Source organism: Rousettus aegyptiacus, unplaced genomic scaffold (assembly GCF_014176215.1).
Source record: "Rousettus aegyptiacus isolate mRouAeg1 unplaced genomic scaffold, mRouAeg1.p scaffold_m13_p_2, whole genome shotgun sequence".
Classification (NCBI taxonomy): Eukaryota; Metazoa; Chordata; class Mammalia; order Chiroptera; family Pteropodidae; genus Rousettus; species Rousettus aegyptiacus.
Window position 1 is genome coordinate 8,541,859 of NW_023416295.1, and position 20,944 is coordinate 8,562,802.

The 20,944-nt window shown below is 44.1% G+C and overlaps 1 protein-coding gene and 1 pseudogene across 10 annotated transcripts in view; one reads left to right on the plus strand and one right to left on the minus strand.

The window, feature by feature from the left end:
- Positions 1-20,944, minus strand: part of RHBDD1 (rhomboid domain containing 1) — a 100,570-nt gene that overhangs the window by 39,044 nt on the left and 40,582 nt on the right. For 7 of the 10 annotated variants that reach the window (XM_016118842.2, XM_036237258.1, XM_036237257.1 and 4 more), the window contains 2 exons: positions 9,915-10,036; positions 6,932-6,988 (listed from right to left, as the gene is read on the minus strand). In XM_016118842.2, the coding sequence (XP_015974328.2) occupies positions 6,932-6,988; positions 9,915-10,036 (179 nt within the window). The remainder of the gene's footprint in view (positions 1-6,931; positions 6,989-9,914; positions 10,037-20,944) is intronic. The other 3 variants (XM_016118843.2, XM_036237261.1, XM_036237263.1) reach the window with 2 other exon arrangements.
- On the plus strand, positions 1,137-1,255 carry LOC118614350 (annotated as a pseudogene).

Sequence of the window (20,944 nt, forward strand, 5' to 3'; positions counted from 1 at the left end):
GCTCAGAGCTATTTAATACCTGGAGTATACTTGGAGCTATTTAATATTTGGAGTTATTTAATATTTACTACTTGGGGCTATTTAATATTTTTCATGAAGTCCTGACTGGGGTCAAGGCACTAGTTGAAATGACAGTTGATAAAGGCTTCTTGTCCAGTGGCTCCACATAATGACAGACAGACCAATGTTCAATACATAACTATGCTGGAATATGCAAGCCAATGCCTCTGTGATTATAATTCTACATCGGAGGCCACAGTTTCTATCAATGATATTTTTAAGGAATTGGTTACTAGGTGAAATGAGAGACCACCTGGTCATTAAATATAGCACCAAATTCAGATACCACATTAATAAAGGTCAATTATAGAGCAAAGTTCACTCTCGCAAGGTATTTCCATTAATCCTTCCAAGTTAGTTTGACTTTATTCCTTACATTTTCTTTAATTGCCTACTTTTATGGAACTTTCCTGCAAGGGACTTTTTTTCCTATGGAAGATTACCAGGCTAATTCTGGTGTAATGGGAGAGGGATAATACTCTGTTTAACATTCTCCCTTCTTCCCACCTTCTGAAGATGATGTTTCAAATGTTTAACTAATGTGCATTTAGTTGATTAAAATTCCTACCCTTTACTATGACTCCCGTATCCCATGTCACCATATCAATCAATCATTATATGTCTGAGTTTAAGTTTCTTATTGCTTTAATAAGACTATAGGAAAAAAAAAAAAAAAACCACGATCAACCCAAAAAAGAACGCCATAGAGCAGAATCTGATAAATTGAGATTTCATGTTCAGAACTTTTCATAATTGGCCCTGATGTAATTTTAATTTACCTTTGTGTTGGTTATGAATAAAATGCTTTCCTAAAATACATCAGATCAAGAGGGAAACAGTTTAACTATTTCTCATAAAAATTTTCCAGCGCTCTAAAAGTCTTTATTTTCATTGAAAAATTAAATGACAATAAAATCCGCTAATTTAGTTTCAACTGATAATCTAATGTAATGATATGTGTTTATATAAATACTTGTCGCGTAAAGTATTGCTGTCTGTTGGTCATGTTTTTATAGCAGCTTTATTGAGATGTAATGGGCGTACTATACAATTCGCCAATTTAAAGTGCATGACTCGTCTACAGCCACGCCACCCTGAATGTGCTCGATCTCGTCGGACCTCAGAAGCTAAGTAGGGTTGGGCCTGGTTAGTACTTGGATGGGAGACCACCTAGGAATACCAGGTGCTGTGGGCATAAAAATAAAAAATAAATAAAGTGTATAACTCGGTGGCTTTTAGTATATTCATACAGCTGTGTTCTCATCACCACAATAATTTCAGAATATTTTCGGAAAACTGTAGCCTTTAGCTATCACCCACTCCCCGAATCTCTCCCGGCCCTAAGTAACCACTAATCCACATTCCGTTTCCATAGCTATGCCTACTCTGGACGATTATATAAATTGAATCACATAATACGTGGTATTTTGTGTCTGATTTATTTCACTTAGTACAATGTCTTCGAGGTTCGCCTATGTTGTAGCATGAATCAGTACTTCATTCTTTTTCATGGCCGAATGATATTCCATGATGTAAACCCACCACGTTTGGTTTATTCATTCACCAACTGATGGACATCTGGGCTATGTCAACCTTTTGACTATTGTGAATAATGCTCTTACGAATATTTGTGGACACGTTTTTGTGTGGACATATGTTTTCATTTCTCCTGGGTGCATGCCTAGGAGTGGGACCGCTGGGTCACGTGGCAATCTGGCTTAACCACCTGAAAACGCCAGAATGTTTTCCAAGGCGGTTGCGCCCTTTTACATTATCCAGCAGTATACAGGGGTTCAGGTGTTTCCACAAGCTCACCAACACTTGTTATTATTTGTCTTTTTAATTACAGCCATCCCAGTGGGTGTTAAGTGGTATCTCACTGTGGTTTCGATAAATGATGCTGAATATTTTTTTATGTGATGTTGGCTATTTGTATATCTTTTATAGAAATGTATATCTAGAGACTTTGTCCACTCTTACTAATGCGACACTCTTCTATCTTGGTACTATATTACTGAATATCCTTGAAAGTCACAAAAATAAATGACTTAAACCTACATTGAATAAAATTGTAAAGGATTTGGGGGCTAATTCTGACAAGCCTTGCTCCTAATGTAATACAAATTAGTGGGGATTTACTAAAAACCTCCAATAATCCAATTTCCACATTTTCTCTCATATGTTCCCCATGTCAGCATGCTAACATTACAATATTTAAAAACCGGAGAAAGATATAAGTAAATTCCCCAAATCCTCACAATGGTTAGAATTGAATGCAATTTTAAGTACGGATGCCCTTCTTCAAATTGCTCTCTGCTCAAGAGAACCATCAGAAAAACTCAGCTTCCGCTGCTGTGCTGGAGAACACCCACAAGCAAGTTTCACATCCTGAGAGTAAGGAGACACCAAACAAAGATGAAAAAAAAATCCACAACTTTCATATAAGGGCAAATGGTCAAAACACGGTCAATATATCTACTTCACCAAAGACAAAAGAGCGGGGTGACCACTCCAAAACATAATAGAATATTTATGGACAAGTCACTGAATACTGAATACCATGGGACGCTTCGGCAATCCCTGAATAGAGACTGCCCTGTTCCCTAGGAGTGCCAATTATTTTATTGCAACAAGAAAAGCATATTGGGCACTTTCCCATATGGTTCATTACCACTTTCAAACCCCCATGGGAAGCCGTTCTGTTACAGAAGGTCTGAGCAGCATTTCTACCTTTTTATCCTTGAAAACGTTCAGCTAATTCGAAATCCAAAATGACCCCAAAGCTCTGAATACCCATCTGTACAGATACAGAAATACTACATACATCTATAGAATTTAAATCTCTAGGTACGTCTGCTATAAGATCTGAGGCAATGTTTTCTTGATATAGGAAAACATTTTCCTTCATGTTCTTAAAAAAAAAAAAAAAAAAAAAAAAAGCCTAGCAGTGCCTTATTGAAATAAAGTCTACAACTCTAAACATCTGATTATTATAAAATCTAATTTGGTACTTGTCAGACAAAACATGGGGAAAGAGAAAGGGAAAGTTTTAGTGCTTTAAGTTAAAAAGACTCATATGGTTAAAGGTTCTATATCATTGGTCATAAATCATCAACAAGACCAAAAAAAAAAAACATCCATATCTATTATAATGAGAATGGGTCTCCTAAGATCAAAAATTTTCTACAGCTGTCCTGCTGGGCCAATCAGATATTTTTTAATCTTCATAATAAACATTACTGGAAAAACCTAATAATCAAACACTTAAGATAAATAAGTTTAAATTGTATCCTGCAATGAATACTAGTTTAATATTCTTTTGCAGCTATATACTTTGGCTCTGTAGTAAAAGAAATTCTGGTTATCATTATTCTATTAACTACTCCATCTGTTCCTTATACACATACCAGGACTTCACGGCAAAAGAGATCAAGAAACACCACCAAGATTAGAAAAATTGGTAACAGCTTTTTAAACATTCATGAGGTTCTTTGACCTATAAAGGTTTTTCCAGCTCTGGACAGCCATATTAAGAATAAAACGTTATTTGTAAGACATACATATGCTCTTATAAAAGTTCCCTAGGTGACCATCAGCATGGCCACCTGGCCTTATGCAGCTCTGCCTTTGAAGAAATCCGATCGCTTCAGAGGAAGGAATGTAAATATGATCGTCTTACGGGGCATAAGGAAGAAAGGTAAAGGGGGCTTTTATTTTTGCCATTAATTCCCTGGTCTGTGTGTTTGCTGTGCTGATGCCTCTTGCATGTGAAGAAAGAAAGCAGTGAGTTCCCAGCCCCCACCGCTTCTTTTAAAATAAATGCAAAAAAAGGGGGGAGGTAAAGACGACAAGGGAACTGCCCTATTTTATAAGGTTGACTAAGCAGACGGCCCGTCTCATACCCTTGTCCAATGGAAAAGGCAGGGACCAGGAATCAGCGACTTGCATGTTTAGCCCTAGTTCTAGCACTAACAACCTATCTGACTTCAGCCAAATTACTTAACATTTCTAAGCCTCAATTTCCCAGCTGTCACACCAGACATGAGGGCTGGGTAATCTATGATAGCTGAAGCCGAGTCTATGCACAAGTATGTTCTGATTATTCTCTTTGTCCAGAGGAACATTCCTGTTTCTTTGGGGAATTTAAAAAACGAACCAGGAGAGAAGCCCTTTTCCCTCCAGCAACTTCAAGGTGTCAGAGGCCATGTCTCCTGCCTGGTGGAGAGAATAAAGCCAAGAGGAAGAGAGAAGTCACCACGGGAGGTAGATCCAAAGCGGTTTTCCTACCCAACCCAGCTCTTCCTAGTCGCACAGGCCAACAAAGCTCTGATTATACGTAAGTCAGTGCAAACTGCTCCCCATAATCAACGACCAGAAGAACCCACTGCTCTTCCAAATAACTCTACGGTTGACCCATGAGCAAGGCGGGGGTTATGGGCACTGACCCTCACAGTCAAAAATCTGCAGGAAACTTCTGACTTCCCAAGATTTACCTACTCATAGCCAGCCTATTGCTGATGGGAAATCATACCAATAACTTACACGGTCGAATAGCGCGTATTTTGCATGTATTATACACTGCATTCTTATAATAAAATAAATGAGAAAAAGGAAGCGTTATTAAGAAAACCACCAGGAAGATAAAATACATTTATGGTACTGAATTATTTACTGAAAAAAAAAATCTCCGTATAAGAGGACCTGCGCTGTTCACACCCGTGTTGTTCAAGGGTCAGCTGTAGTCGTCAGCTTTGTCGATAACTAAGCATCTCAGGTGAGTGCAGAGACAGGAGCAGGTGAGCTGACAGTGCCCAGGAGCCGTCCCTCTCCTGCACCGAGGCTGCATGTCTAGGATTTTCAGCATCTAAGTCACCGGCTCTGGAAGCCTCAGAAGTGAAGCCTTTTCTTGGGGCAGCGACAGTCTTCACTTCTGTGGTCCCCAAGCCCAGGTAACCTCAGTCACCTAAGTCTATGATATTTGTTACTGATCCCATCAGAGTCGCCTAGGGAGCCTTAAAAAAAAAAAACTCCAAATGTCTGTTTCTATCCCTATTCTGATTTAGTTGGTCTGGGATGAACACAAGGCATGGCTATGTTGTAAAAAACTCCTCAGTTTGATTGACACAGACAGCCGTGATTGATAATCACGATCCCAGTTTAGAACTACATCAAAAACATAGCTTGGATGTAAATCCAACAGTATCACTCTACTGATTAAATCCCTCAGTGGCACCCCCAGCGCATGCTGGGTAAGTCCAAACAGTCCCTTTCGTAAAGGCCTGAAAAGCCCTTCCCACCCATCGCTTTCCTGAACTTGCACTCATTCATCGAGACCCAGCGCTCAGCTTCCTCCGGATGACCTCCTGCGACCGCGGCCCTGCCGCGCCCTTCCGGGCTGAGCACTGGATGCGCTGCGTGCACTGCTACTTCCGCAGGAAAGGAGTGAGACTGGACCAGCCCTCCCGCCACGGTCAAGCAGAAGACTGGAGAAAATATACGAAACAAATGTTTTCAGACGTGTGGAAGAGGCAGAGCAGGGTGTTGAACCTTGAGAGGATGAAAGTAGAGGAAATGAGCCTGGAGGCCCTTTCCACACGGTGGTGCAGGCACAGCGGGCTCCCGGGACTGAGCCAGAGTTCGCGCGTCAGGGTACACAGCAAGGAGAAAACTCCAGAAATCTGCATGGAGTCTCCTGGAGATGTTGCTGAATGTTAGGTCATGTGTGCATCGGTGAAATTCCATGAGGCCGGGCAAAGAATGACTGAGCTATATATAAGCTGAAGAGTTCCCAGAGCTCAGGCAGGGCTGGGAGACCTTTGTATCCGAAACAGCTGGGGTAGAGAGACCTTGATGAACAAAGGGCATGCAGGAGGATCTCAGAGGAGCAGCACCCAGTAGGAGTGCAGGATTAGCCCTAGAATGAAAGTTCCTTTATATCCTCCCAAATATTTAAAAAGAAGCCCCAGAAGGATCAAACTAATCATCAAGAAATATAACTGTGTGCCCGAGCACAGTCCAGTTTTCTTTAAGAGAAGATAAACTCGGAATTCGACACCACAAAATACATAATGTCTGGCATTCAAAAATGTCTTACGAGATATGCAAAAAATGTGATCCACAACCAGGAAAAAAAAAAATTTGTCTAATGCGAGAGATGCGAAAAAATATACGTAAAGGACAGAATTAGCAGTCAGGGATGTTAAAAGCTATCTGGCCCTTTGCATCGAGGACTGCAAACCCCAGATTTAAGCTACAGTGATTCTCCAGTGGCGCGACTATAAAAGACACCCAGTGCTTTGGTAGCCTGCGGCTTCTTTAATACACGTCCGCTGGCCCCAGTCCAGGATATCACAGAGCGGCCTCTGGAATGTAAGGGCCTTAGCCTCAAACGGGTCACAGGCTTTAGCGGGAAGTGTCTTCTACCTATTTACACAGACATCTAGAAAGCCACAGAGGATTAGCTATTAGAGCAATGCCCATTTTAGCCTCTTAGGATAAGCGTGATTCTTCCTGAACACAGTCAGGGGAGAACCGTAAATCTGAAACTAACTTCTAACGGCGTGGCCAGCAGTACGTCCCCTTAGGCTTAGAATAAAGGGACCCAGGTCGAGTACGAATCTTACCACGTCGGAGAGGCCTGACACTAGCCACACAACATTTCCATGTCAGAGTTCTCCCCTTCTGTGGCCTTCCCTATCAACCCACCCGAATGCGCTCCCTGGGCGACCCCTCCGTCCAGCTCTGAGGCACCTTAGTGCCCCAATTACACAGCGTGCGAACTACCCTACGACAGCGTCAACCAGATTACCTTAAAGTGGCTCTACAGTGGCGGGCATTATAATTTCTTAATTAAATGAAATAAAGTGCTTACCTGAATTATTAAAGTAGTATTGCCATCCTGGCTGATGAATATTGGAGGGAAACATGCCTGAGTAAGAAGGAAGCAAACTTTTAATTGTAGCCATAGGTCTCCCCTGCCCCTGTTTTATTGAGGTATACTGACAAATAAAAATCGTATATATTTAGGTTGTACGATGTGATTTTTTTTTTAAAGCTGTACATGCGATGACTTAATACACAGATACATTATGAAATGATTATCATGATCAAGTTAGTTAACACATTCCTCACCTCACGGTTACCATTTTTCTATGTATGCGTGAGAATTCTTAACATATACTCTCTCAGTAAATTTCAAGTAGAGCATACAGCATTAACTAGTCACAACACTATACGTTAGATCCTCAGAACTTACTCATCTCATAACTGGGAGTTTGTGCCCTGTAAGCTACATCTCCCCATTTCCTCCAGATACCGGCCCCTGGCTACCACTGTTCTACTCTCTTGTCCTATGAGGTCCATTTTTTTAGATTTCACATATAAGTAAGATCATACTGTATTTATCTTTTGTTGTCTAGTTTATTTCACTTAGTGTAATATCTGCCAGGTTCATCTATTTAGTCACGAATAGCAGAATTTTCTTCTTTTTTATGACTGAATAATATTCCTCTGTATGTGTGTATGTGTTAAATTTTCTTTATCCATTCATCCATCAATGGATACTTGGATTGTTTCTCTATCTTGGTTATTGTGAATAACACTGTAATGAACATGAGACTGCAGATATCGCTTGGACACAATGATTTCCTTTAGATATATACTCAGAGGTAGAACTGCTGAGTCATATGGTAGTTCTATTTTTAATTTTTTGAAGAACTTCCCTACTCTTTTTCCATAATGGCTGTACCAATTTACATTCCCTCCAACAGGGTACCAGGGTTCCCTTTTCTCTATATCCTCACCAACACTTGTTATCTCCTGCCTTTTTGATAATAGCCATCACAACGCTTCCTGATTTCAAACTATATTACAAAGCTATCATAATCAAAACAGTATGATACCAGTGTAAAAGCAGACGCATGGTCCAATGGAACAGAATAGCCATAGAGCTTTAACTGCTCATCTTTCCAATGAATGGGAGATTCTTTATAACAAAGTCCAAGGTCATTTTGAATGAGTTCTAAACAATTATTAAAATAAACTCTCTTTTGTCTGGGGCTAGCCCAATAGGAAAAAAACATGTGGGAGACAATGAAACCGTAACCTATACTCTCTGCCGTTCCTGAAAAGGTTCCTGTTAACATGAAGTGATCCTTGCCTTCCAAGCTTGGGCCATTGAGGCCTCTGTATAAGTAGAGATGCTCTGGCTATAAAAAGAACTTATCCCCAACAAGACTGTCAAGAGAGCCATGCTCCTTACTCTTCCTGAGGGACTTTCCCCTTTCTCGTCCTTAAAAGGGCAGGAGAACAGGAGATTCAGCTCTCCTGAATGAACAGAGGAAAAGAGGAGCTGCGGGCACACCTGCGGTGGGATGCTCCTCCTCCAGGAGTCAGCGGACAGCAGCCTTCACGTGTTAGGTAACTTTCCGTGGGGCTCCTGGGTCACCTCAGTTCTCAGATCACTCTAGACCTTTATCCGGCTTCACCGGGAAAAAAGGCACAGAGATTGCAGGCTATCTGTAAATAGCACTGAATGTTTGTTTCGACTTTTCGCGTTTAATTTTCTATTGTATTACTCTGAAAATAGAATGATGTAAAAATAAATCTCCATAGAAAAGAGGCAAGGTCTTGAGAAAGAAAACTAAGATTTTAAATATCATAATTGTGGGGAAAATCCTTTTCAAAAACAAAATATTTGCCTAAATTTTGTAATACGTCAGCAGAAAGCTTTACTAATCATCTTTAGACATGTAGAGAAATGAAGACATGACACTCCCAAGAATTTCTTTTCCTTTATCACTCCTGAGAACATTTGGGCAACAAAGTTCATTACTCGGTCTCCATTATCCAGTTGTATCAAAAATACAATAAATGTGAAATTTTCAATAAACGAAGCTGTACTGCCTCCTCCCAGCACACACACTGGAAACACGGTAATAAGCAAATGCAGGAAAATGGAAATCTGCTTAGACGCGACACGGCCTGTAAGAATCACCCGAAAGCGAGCATGACCGGGCTAATAAAAGGCAACGGCTCAGTGTCTGGAAAGCTTTCTAATATCATGAATATTATATGGTCCCCGAGAATACCAGCCATCGGCACAAACTGTGAAAACAAATTATTTATGGTTCAAGAAAAGGTAGAATAGTCTCAGAAGATTTCCCATGAATAAAAGATGAAATATTGGAATTCGGATAGTCTATAAAACAAGCATTTGCAAAATAGTTTCCTTATAAGTCATAACCAGTATAGGTTTTCAATTGAGGTCTAAAAAAATTCATGTATTTCTAAATAAAATAAAGTATTTTCATCGAGTGTCAATTTGAAGGTAACGAAAAGCAAAAAAAAAAAAAAAAGGAAAATTTTTTCTTTTTTTAAAAGGAGGAGCCAAGCTTTTAGCAATAATAGACTGGGGTTGGCCATGCACGAATACAGGTCTCGCCCACCAAAGACCTAGTGGTCATTCTGAAGTCTTTAAAATACTCGCTTTGAACTTCAGTACAGATTTTTTCTTTTTGAACTTTGCCCTCCACATATATGAATTCACGGAATGTTATAGAATAATGCATTACTTTAAACCTGCTTTAGCTCTCCGCATTTTCAAGGAAATCGTGGTTTTCTGTGAGTAGCATGAATGCCGAGTGTATAAATACATACTGCTAACCGTCCCCCCACTGAAAGCCTCAGGTTTCAAATTTGGGTCTGCGGCCTCTCTGGAGCGAGCGGTGCGAGGACCGCCACCAGCTGCCTGTCCCCTTGGTGTTAAACAGAGACTGCGGAGGGAACACCTGTGCGCAACCACGAGTGACGTGGGGTGGCTCCTGCTGCCACGAAAACGAGGATGAACTTCCCACCTGTCGGCCCGCCGAAGGCGTTTCGCTCCGTACCTGCGCACGCTTCCATGATTTTCTTCAGGGGCCCATGAGTGTACATTAGCCCGATCAGGATCCCGGACAGGTGCCCAGCGAAGGAAGCCCTGGGGGAGAAAGGGAGTGTTTGTGAGCATGTGTTCCGCAGCTGATTAGAGACACTATCTTCTCATTAGCCCGGTGTGTGTCGATCAGTCGCAGGCTTCGTTCCATACCACGTCTTTTCTGCTGAGCAGCATTTAACTCAGCCCAAAGAACATCGTTTCCTACTTTAAAAAAATAAATAAATAAAGGACCCCGAATAACCAGCACCGCATGATTAAAATGCAATGTCGCTCCTTGACCAGGAGAAGTGGGCTGGCTCCTTCGCAGGAGGAGGAAGCGGTTTGTCAAGACGACCCATTATACTTCTTCCAGGTTTTCTCTGAGGCTCTTATCACGAAACACACGTGATGTCAGTTTTCTCTGAATTGAGTCTTGAAGGATCTATCTATTGTGAGAATGGCCTCTATCTGTGTTCACGGCAGGGCGGAGAGCCGCACGTTTACACACCACTGACCGGCGAGGCGGACGGCAAGGGAAACGGCGGAAGGGACCGCGATGGCCACGCATGTCCCCCCAGAGTGGCTGCCCTGGAAAGTCAGCTTCACAGGTGCCTTTCATTCAAAAAGGAACAAAAAGAAAGAAAAACGTGAACTCCAAGCCCGAAAGATGAGTTAGGGCATTAAATTGGTTCCAATCTTCTTAAAATAGCATCTGAGACTGGCTAATTGCTTATCCGCATAAATACAAGGAAAGCCCCATCTAAGTAGACGCTGAACAAATAACGAGTGGGGGGAAATCACCAGCCGGTGCCCGTGCCCACCCCCAAGCGCGTGCTGTCACCGCGTCCCACACACCGCCATCCGTTGCTCTCTGAACACAGAGGGTAGGTCATGTCACTGCCATCTGCGAAAGTCACTGACTCCTCTGCTTACAGAACACTCTCGCCTGTAGCCCAGGCCTCCCAACGCTTGGCCTCGCCCATCCCCTCCCTCCGCCCTCATGGCCTGGCAGACCTACGTCCCCACGCCACAGCCAGACACGCCCAAGCACTCGCAGGATGCCGCGAGGCTAAGCTGGCACAACAATCGGGCCCCAGCCGAAGAGTCACTTGCCATCACTGCCTTTTCTCTGAGCCACTGCTTCTGCCTCGTTCCAGCATGGGTCCCGCGCTGCTGGGTGGCAAAGGCACAAAGCGCTGACGTGTTTTGCTGTCTGTCTCCCTTACAGACCCCCCCAGGACAGTCATATTCATCTGTCATGCTAAATTAGAAGCTTAAATAAAAAAGTCGAGTGTAGGAATACATTTCCATGGCTTGGGAAAATGACCCCCCACCCCACACACACGCATGGTCCAGAGGCAAATGACAGTCACCAAGGAGGCGACGTAAACTCCAGGAGCACCATACTTTTTGCGGTTTATGCGTATCCATCACACACACCTAGGACAGTGCCTGGCACAGGACACTCCAACGTGTGCTGAATAAATGACGTGAGTGTCCCGGCACCAGGAGGGAAATTAAAGCCCCCGGATCTTCCATTTAGGATGCTCCCTGAGCCATGGTGGCTCGGAGCTGAGTAGCTGACCCTGGGTCGCAGGCTCACAAGACCTAGAATCGAAACCAAACACGTCGCCTACCACAGCAGCAACCAACAGGGAACAGAGGCCCTGGACCACAGACCAGACAGCGACAAGTGACTTTCATTGTCTCAGGGCTAGTGAAAGGCTTCTTGACGCTCAGGAAAAAGAGCAGGTGATGGAACCCTTCAGAGAAAAAGACCGAGGGAAACCTTCTGTAGACAGGACGGCCCTGCTGCTTGTTCCCAGCAGCCCAGGCAATCACACTGTTGCCCGCACAAGCCCCTGCACGTGCCACACTCAGTGAGTCACGCCCCCAACGCCCCCCACATACACAAGCATTCCATCAGAAAGGCCATTATTTTCATCAAATAGAGCTACTTTACTGTATATGTAACCTGATAATAAAAGTATGGGATCGGCCACTTGGCTTCCCATTTTCAGAAAAGGCTGTATGAACCGTGCTTTTCTTGAGCTTTTCCAAATAAAATAAAATAAAACTGGGCTTATTTTATTCTACTTTTAAGTTAAATAATATTCTCCAACTAGTTCTAGCAATGGCAAAGAAAGTGGCAGTTTGAGGAATACAAAGAAGAGGCCAGAGTCGATTTTTTTTTTAAAAAAATGGTAACCTCAATTTAACTGAAAAGAATAAACTAACATCAATATTTTTGAAACTTTCTAAACTAAGCTTTATGGTGAATCATACAGTTATAAAATAACACAGGGAAAACTTTCAATTTAAAACCCCAACCTATTAAACGATTGATCTTAAGTTTCATTTACAATTTAGAGCATAATACTGTTAAGTGAATTTCCTGCCTCTCTAAGTGGGTTTGCAGAAGTTTGAGTTGTAATCTAATTGTCCTAATATGATTGTGAATAACTAGGGGAGGGAGCCTGGCAGACCAGAGACCAATCTGCTTTACCCTCCAACATCCAGCATTTTCCACAAAAGTCCCATCTCAAAACTCTAGCTGTCCTTATCATTTTGTTTCAGCTCTATAAAGATTTTTTTAAAAATAAAAATAGGAAGAGATTATGACCTTATTCAATCAAAACTGGGAATCTCTCATATTATCCACAAAAAGAGGAATTCCACTAACAACAAAATACACACACACACACACACACACACACACACACTCATTTTAAGAGGTATATTAACTTTCCCCACGCCCCTCATAACCATTTGACAAAGGACTTCCCTTCACCCTTGACAAGATACCTTTTCCCCTTGTCCAGAGAGAGGGAATGGAACTGGGGACTGTTTCTCCCCAACAGCACTGGAGCTCGGGCACTGAGTCACTGCCCCAGGGGTGCTTAAGAGCCACCAGGAAGTCCAGGGCTTGGAAGAAGACATCTGAGTGCTCCAGACAGAGGCTGGGACCCATCTTCAAATGTAACAGCCTTAGAAACAGATGGCGTTATGATGACCCTAGTTTTGATGTTTGAGGGGCCTGAGGAAGCCCATGCCGTCGGGACAGCCCTCCTGAAGGTGTGCTTAACCCTGCTCTTCGAAACGGCCTCCTCTTGACCTTACTAGGTCTTAAGCTAGGACCGAGGATCAGGTTACGTCTGCCGCCCTCTGTCCTAAGTCACAGCTATTCCTCAGGGACAGGACCACCACATTCGACTCCGTATCCAGGACCACGCCTTGTGCGGCAAATGGCCTGACGCACGCGCTCAGTAAATAACTACTGAGCCGGCAGAGGAGCGGAACTGAAATTACACAGAAAATGAACATACCTAACACACGTTACAACTGTATCATAAAAACACGATGTGCACGTGGTCACCAGTTAATAGATGTTTTAGTATCAAATTTCAGTGGGAGAAATAATAATTGAACAAAACCACCACCACCACCACCCCCACCCCACCCCCACCTTGGACAATGTATGACATTAATGTGTGCTCAATTTATAAAACAATAGCACTAAACCTATTGTTATACCCTAAAATCGGCCACATACAAGCTTTATTTCTTCTTATAGCTCAACACTGACTCCCTTTAGCAAATCCTGACAGCTATAATCGAACACTGACTGTGATGGTGACACAGAGTCACAGGGGTCAGATACGTCACTGCTTTGCACACCCACACCATACAGCCTGAAATGTGAAGAAAAATCTGTCCAGGGCATCAACAGTTCTACAAATATTGGACAGGTATCTAATATTCAAATTTAGGTCATTCTACCTCAATGTCACTGCAAGTATCCGTGCAACTTCATCTGAAGACATTACCTTAACCCAGTAGTTTTTAAACTTGTTCCGGTTCTAAGCCCCTTTAAATGTCTGATGAAGGCTGTGAATCCTGTCTGCAGAAATACTACACACACACGAAATATGTCACCTATAATTTTAAGAAGTTCATAGATGTCTTCAATTCCACCTACAAACCTCTCATTAAAGACCCCTGCCCAAAGTGAAAATAATCCTCACAAACAGGAGAATTTCAGACATCAGCACCAAATCTAAGTAATTATATACTCAATTTACAAACAAAAACAAAAACAAATAAACAAAAACATTTGCACTCAAATCCACACACAGAGGCAGCCATTTGGTTACATTACGTAAAAGTTCATTAACATGGCCCGTTTCTTTGTTGGGCCATTGTTCCCTAACGGTGTAACCTACTTCTGGGTTCAATTTCCTTCTGCTGGAATCCAACTTTTAGTAATTCTTTTAATTAAAAGTCTGAGGGTTAAAAATTTTCCTAGTCTTTGTTCGTCCAAAAACATCTTTATTTCGTCCTCTTACTTTATTGACAGGTACAGGACCTGCTGCTGCTGCTGCCGCCGAGGACGTCAATCGTCAGTCAGGCCTCCGTAGGCAGTCTGTCTTTTCTCGGCTCTTAAGATTTTCTCTTTATTTTGGACGTACTGTCATTACACCAGAATCATTCCAGCTGTCGATTCGCTTTATTTACCTTGCTTGACCTCGGCTGTGCTTTTTCAATCTCAGGTCTGGTGTCTTTCTACAGCTCTGAAAGGTTGCAGAAAGCCCTTGTGTACCTCTAGACAGGCAGTGCTTATACATTCCCTGACACACAGTAGGACTCAATACATGTTTATGGGGGAGGGGGGACTAAAAAGAAAAGAAAAATGAAAAGTAAAGATCAGATCAAGGTTGCTTTGCATTATCTCTAGGAGACAGTGATGGGGAAAGGTAATTTTGTAACAAAACTAAGATTAAGATATTCTCGTGGGTTAGAGGTCAATGACGTCTCAAAGCTGGGTAAGAGAACCTGTGGATTCCAGCTACACAAACTCCGTGCGGCGATTATCAACACCCGCGCACAGCACCCTTCCCCAACCCGCCAGCATAAACCGATCCTCGCCCATTTAAGAGGCCATTTGTGAGGCTGAATTAAGTGGTTAACGCAAAATGTTCCTACTCGCGAAAGCCACTTGTTAAAGCATCAGAAGGTAAAGCTTCGACCGAAGGCTGTGACAAGCCACGAGGGCCCTCCTCCGCCAACGGCACAGCTGAAGAGGCTGCGCTCTCAGGCCCAGCTCAGAGAGCGGAGACTATCACCCTAAGACATAATCTCACGGTGCGTGCGGAGCCGATGACCTCGTTAAGGACGGCACTTGAGAGACACGGTTTTGGACCCGGGAAGTGACCAAGGTAAAGTAGGAGTCGGTCAGCTTGGAGGCAGCCTGTGTACTGGACGTTCCGTAATCTGCTCCTGTAAAAGCAGTCACGGCCAGGGGGGGACTGCCCTGATCAGGAGTTCTTGGGTTCGGGGACCTCGATAAATGGCCCCAGACTAGCACTGGAGCCACAAGACGGGGCGAGAACTTTTCAGGTTATTGCTCCTTAGTTCCACTGGGAACGACCTTGACAGGATTGCGTCTTCCCAACATAAACTGTGCTTAACCAGTTTTCTACCCTCGACACTTTCTTTAGCTACCCTCCCAGCATGTGTGTTTGGCAATGGCAATTTGGAAGACACTGGTCTATGTTCTCTCTCTTTACCATGCCTCCTTCGGGACCCCTTCCTGCCACCTGTGGCCACAGAAGTAATTACTGGCCGCCCTCCGATATTGTACGCTCTTAAAGGTAAGCTAAGCTGTACTGGCAGTGCAGCCTCTACTGTCCACGCCGATTTATTCAACAGGACACTGACCTCAGGCACAGGGCTGGGGACTGACCGCTGACATTTATTTGAGTCCCAGGCAAACATGATCTGGACAAAACAAAGATCGTGCAAAGGTAAGAGAAGCCTCCTCTACAAAAGAGCATCCTAGATAACGGGTGATGCCTAGCAATTCCGTGGCCCTCAGCCTGGCAGCAAGATAATCCCACGAGCTGGCTCAGGGAGGTAGCATTCATTCATTCAAATATTTACTGACTTACTACTATATAAACAAGACAGACATGGTCGCTGCCTCATGGAGCTTACAATCTAGGAAGAAACACACACACACCGTAAACTGTAAATTGTGGTAAATGTAAGAAAGGGAGGCAACTTTCCCTAGAGTGTCTGGGATGACTCCTTAAGTGGCATTTAAAGTGACAGCCACAGGATTTGGAGCTAGCACGCCTTGAGGCGTGGGCGGGAGCTTCCGGCAGGGAAAAGCACAGTGTAGGGGCCGTGAGGCAGGGAGGAATCTCGTGTTTTATAAATGTTGACATGGATATTAGGTGGCTGGAGCATAGCGAACAAGGGGGAAGGACGTGGGAAACAGCAGGAGCTGAATTGGGAAAGAGAGGCCCTCGTCAGATCCCAAGAGGCCTCGTGGAGCCCCGGGAGGAGTCTGGGTTGTTTACTAAGTACACTGGGAGACCAGTGGAGCATTTGAAACAGAAGAATTTTATGAAGAATGATCTATTCGATCTGCTGGGAGAACAGACTCTTGAGAGGCAAGAATGACCGGTATAAGCAGAAGACCAGCAAGGAGGCTGATGGACTCCAGGAGAAAAAGGACGGCAGACTGGAGGAGCCGGTGGTGGTGGAGGAGGAGAGAAGGGGAGGGTGTGGGGACTATTTCAGTGGCAGAGACAAAAGAACTTCCTAATGGGGTCAGTGTGGAAGGTGAAGGGAAGGGAGAGACCTGGGCTTCGGGCTTGTATGATGAGAGGAACGATGGACCCATTTACTTGCGGGGCGGGGGGGGGGGGTTGAGAAGTCAAGAGCTCAATTTGATGTGTTTACTCTCAGATTCCTGCAAGACAAATAGATGTAGCAGAGTATTCGGTAGGTGGCTGGACACCACGTTGGAAACTGAGAGGAAGAATGACTCAAAATATTATTCCCACATTTCATTTAACCCCTAGAAAATAACTATAATGTTATATCTACCTGTCATCTATCTCTCTCTCTATAACATGTAACACATTGTACACACACAAATGTACTTATCTAAAAACAAGATTTGAAGGAAATACATAAAAACAGTGATGGATAACATGGGGGGGGTAACATTCCCCCTTTCTATTTTCTAAACTTCTTAAACTCGTGTTTTAGTAGTTTCATTACTATTTTTTCATGGAACAGAAACTGAGCAAGGCTCTCATATAGAGAACAGAATTTCTCTCATCGATGTGGTAGATAAATCTAAAAGTTTTTGTCGTTGTGGGGGTACATTGTTAAGCACACATGCCCCCAGTTGGCACAGGCAAGTGCTTTTAAATAGCATCCCAGGTGAAAATCATATAATCACTAGCTTTGTAGCATTACCAAGTTTCTTTAGAACCTGTGTTGTTATTCAAACCTCCTTGAAAACAAAATAAAAGGTTGTGCCAAATTAAAGCAACAGGTAAGTGAAATTACACACAAAATAAAAGAACAAGAACCTACACACACACACGCGCGCGCGCGCACACACACACATGCACACACACGTAACTGGGGCACAGCTGTTAAAGAGCCCGTGAGCCCTGTGTTCTTTTCCTCATCAGATACTTCGCCTAACCGGACGCCCCGCAGCGTTCCCTTTCCCACGCCCTCCACATTCGCATTCCATCAGCCAAAATGCTCTCCTTCTGCTCTGCCTCACATGCCCACCCCAGACTCTCGGACAATCTAGGGAAGTGGCTGTGAGCACAGGAACTGGAGTCAGACTGCCCAGGACTGAACCCTGGGTCTGACCTTCCCCCGCTCTACCCCCGCCCGCCGCCAGGGTCTTAGTGCAGGCCTCTGCCGGGCCTGGTCAGCCTCGCTCTGCTCTCTCCCATTGCCTCCACCGGGACAAGCATGTCTCTCTAACAGGCGAGCCTGATCCCAACACAGACGCCTTTTGGTAGCTCCCCAGTGCTTCTAGAATAAAATACAGGTGATGCTTGTTAAACCCATCATGCACCCCCGCCGCCTGCCTCTTTAGCCTCCTCTCTCTGCTGCCAGCCCCCGGCCCTCTGCCACCCCAAGCTTGAGCCGTCTTCAAAAGCCAGGCTCCCACCCTTCAAGACTTTGTACGCACCTCTGCCATCCACGCCACCCAGCTCAGGCCTAGCCGAAGAGCCTCCCTGATCACACGTGGGCTGAGCTTGCCCGCAGGACGGGGTGGGAGCCTGACGTGGCTCCGGCAGGCACCTCTGTGTTCCTCCAGCATTCTGTGCTTCCCCCGTCTGCTGATTCGTCTGCCATCGCCCCGCTGCTTACTCTGGTGGCTGTCAATCCCATCATCCCCAGCTCGGCCTTCAACCCAAATATTTTGTCACGCTCCCTCTATTTTCTTGAAATGGAATTTAGAAGTAACACACCTACACACATACTTTTAAAAACACAGACACACGCAATCTCAGCTCGACACAATGCCCTAGCTGTAACAGTAAGAAAAACGATTTAAAAGGAACGTAATGAAGTACTATGGATTATACATGCTCAGGCATGACCCCACCAGATGATCTATAGAGTAGCCCTCTGTTTGCGCCTATGCATAGAATCTGCATGAAGGTGAGAACAGCAAATGCAGGTGGATACGGAGGGGCTTTTTGTGACTCAAACACTACATGCAGGGTTCTATCGGTGACATGATTTTGTGAGGGTAAACAACTTTTGATTCCAAACAAAGCAAAGTAAAATTTTCCCTTAAGTTGTGTTTACAATTCAATTTGTAATTTTCCTGGAAAAGTCACTGTATGCTAAACCCATGCCTTAAACAAAAACGAAAAAACAATCTTTGTGTTTATATTAAAAACATAATTAGGTTTTAAGCTCAGATAATCATCGAGAGCTTTTCCACCTACATAAATGTCCTTTCAACAGACTAGGGGGCCGGAGGGCAGGTCATTCTTGTTGCAGGGGACTGTCTGGCGTACTGCAGGGCTGCTGGTACACCAAATGCCAGGAGCAGACCCACTCATCACTCGATAACTAAAAACAACCCTGAAACTTTTCAAAGTCCTTCCTGGGGACGAAGCCACCTATGCCGGTGGAAAACCACTGGCTTAAGCGCACAGCAAATGCTTATTAAATGTTTGTTGACTTGATGACCTTTAATCATTAGGCCTCAAAAAACATTTCGAAGCACTTCTCATGCGACTATGCTATGCACAAATTCCAAGCATTCCGAGTAAATCTACAACATATTGAACTGATATGCAAGAAAACTTCCCACCACAACTGAGGTGCACATGGGGAGTTAGAATTTTTGAAAGAGGCCATGATCACTTCCACATTGCCCTGTGGCAGAATAAATGCGACTTGGCACGAGAGAAACGTTCTGCCATCTGCTATTACTATAGACGAAAGTATTTCTGGATTCCACGAATGATTATTTGCATATCACCTCTAAGAAATAAATGTAAAATGGAAGAGAGGTTGGCCTGTTTACAGCCTGATTTTAAAACGTGCTGTTACGAAGCGAATGGACGGACGTCCCTGTGAGCTTGGCCTTCTCCAGGTATTTTCGGAGGCAGTGTCGTAACTGGAAGCCCCACGGCCCTGTGGCTCTCTGCGGCTGCAAGAAGAGACTGGCGCAGGTGCTCTCAATGGGTGGAGGCGCATCACAGGGACACACGAGCGCGGCGGGGAAGTCCCGCCTGGGAGCTGTGGTATTTATTCCTCATCCCCAGGTTCCCAACCCTGGCTGCGCATGAGCAGCTCTTAAAAGAGGCTTTAAAAATTACAGCTCCTTGGACTCTGTTCCCAGAAATTCTGCAAAATTGCTGAGGTGGGAGGGACCCGGACATCGTTTCATTTGTTTGGTGATGTTTTGGTTTTGTTGTTTTTCATTCACCAAGTGATTTTAATGTCTTGAGGTTGAGGACCGTGGACCTTAAGCCTGAGTTCAAATTCTCATGGTGAGACAAGTTGCCAAACTAGGCTGATGAGAGAAACACTCTGAGCGTAGGTAAGACCCTTTAGCCTACAAATTACCCCATAGAAGGCACATCTGTTTCCTTTCTTGGTAAGTTGGTCTTAACATATTCCACTGCAATGTTTCAAGAGTTAAGTATAGCTTTGAAAATTCATGCAAGGAAACATATGAACTTACTTCAAAAGATTTACGAGTTCTTCAGACTTATAAAAACCTGCTAATTTACTAGTGTGCCCACATATCCAAGAAAGTCAGATACACGTGGCCGGAGATGACGACGGTTTAGAGTTAAGGTAATCCCTGAATCCCCAGATCCAACGCAAAGGCTGGGAAGCAGACCTGGATCATAACGTTAGCCAACAATTTCAGAAAAATTACATTCTACTTGTGGTTAAATCTGGTCTGAATCAAAGTTCTGACTGTGAATGCCCAGCTGCTATAGGGCTCGGAGACCCGGGCATGCCGCTGCCGCCCCATGCCGCTTCTGCGGGCGGCTGTGTGGGCCTGCAGGGCCCCGTTCCTATTAGACGAGGGCACAGAACCGTCCACTACACGGTCCTGAAAACTGCCCTTCAGAGCAGAATCTGTTTCTGCATTGCGACCTGCTAGCCTGAACGTTTGTGAACGAACGTTTGTGAACAAAATTTGTGAACAAAAGTACTGAATCCAATAGAAACTCATCTCAGAGCACTGTCCCATTCAAAGGAATACAGTCCCACGTCCCGTGGAGAACCAAACATTCCCTTGTCTCCCTTCCCGGTGGTTAGAGCACAGGCAAGGGATCTATCCTTGGCCAGTGAGATATATACCTTGTATCTAGCCTCGTATCTAATTAGATACACCTAGTGTCTAATCTTAGACGCCCTGTATCTAATCTAGTGATGAGAGTCCAGTGAAACAGTGGCCACTGGCAATAAGTGTCCATCCAGTTCTCACAGGTTCTCCAGCCCAGGACTTCAGTATTCTCCACAATGCTGAAAGCCACTTGATATCCTTCCACTACGACCTTTCGTGTTTCAGTTTGCCGGAGTTGATTTCTACTGCTTTCAACCAAGAATCCCAAATGGTGAGGTACAGAGACGCACAAGGAAATAAGTAGCTCTATCTTCCCTAGAACT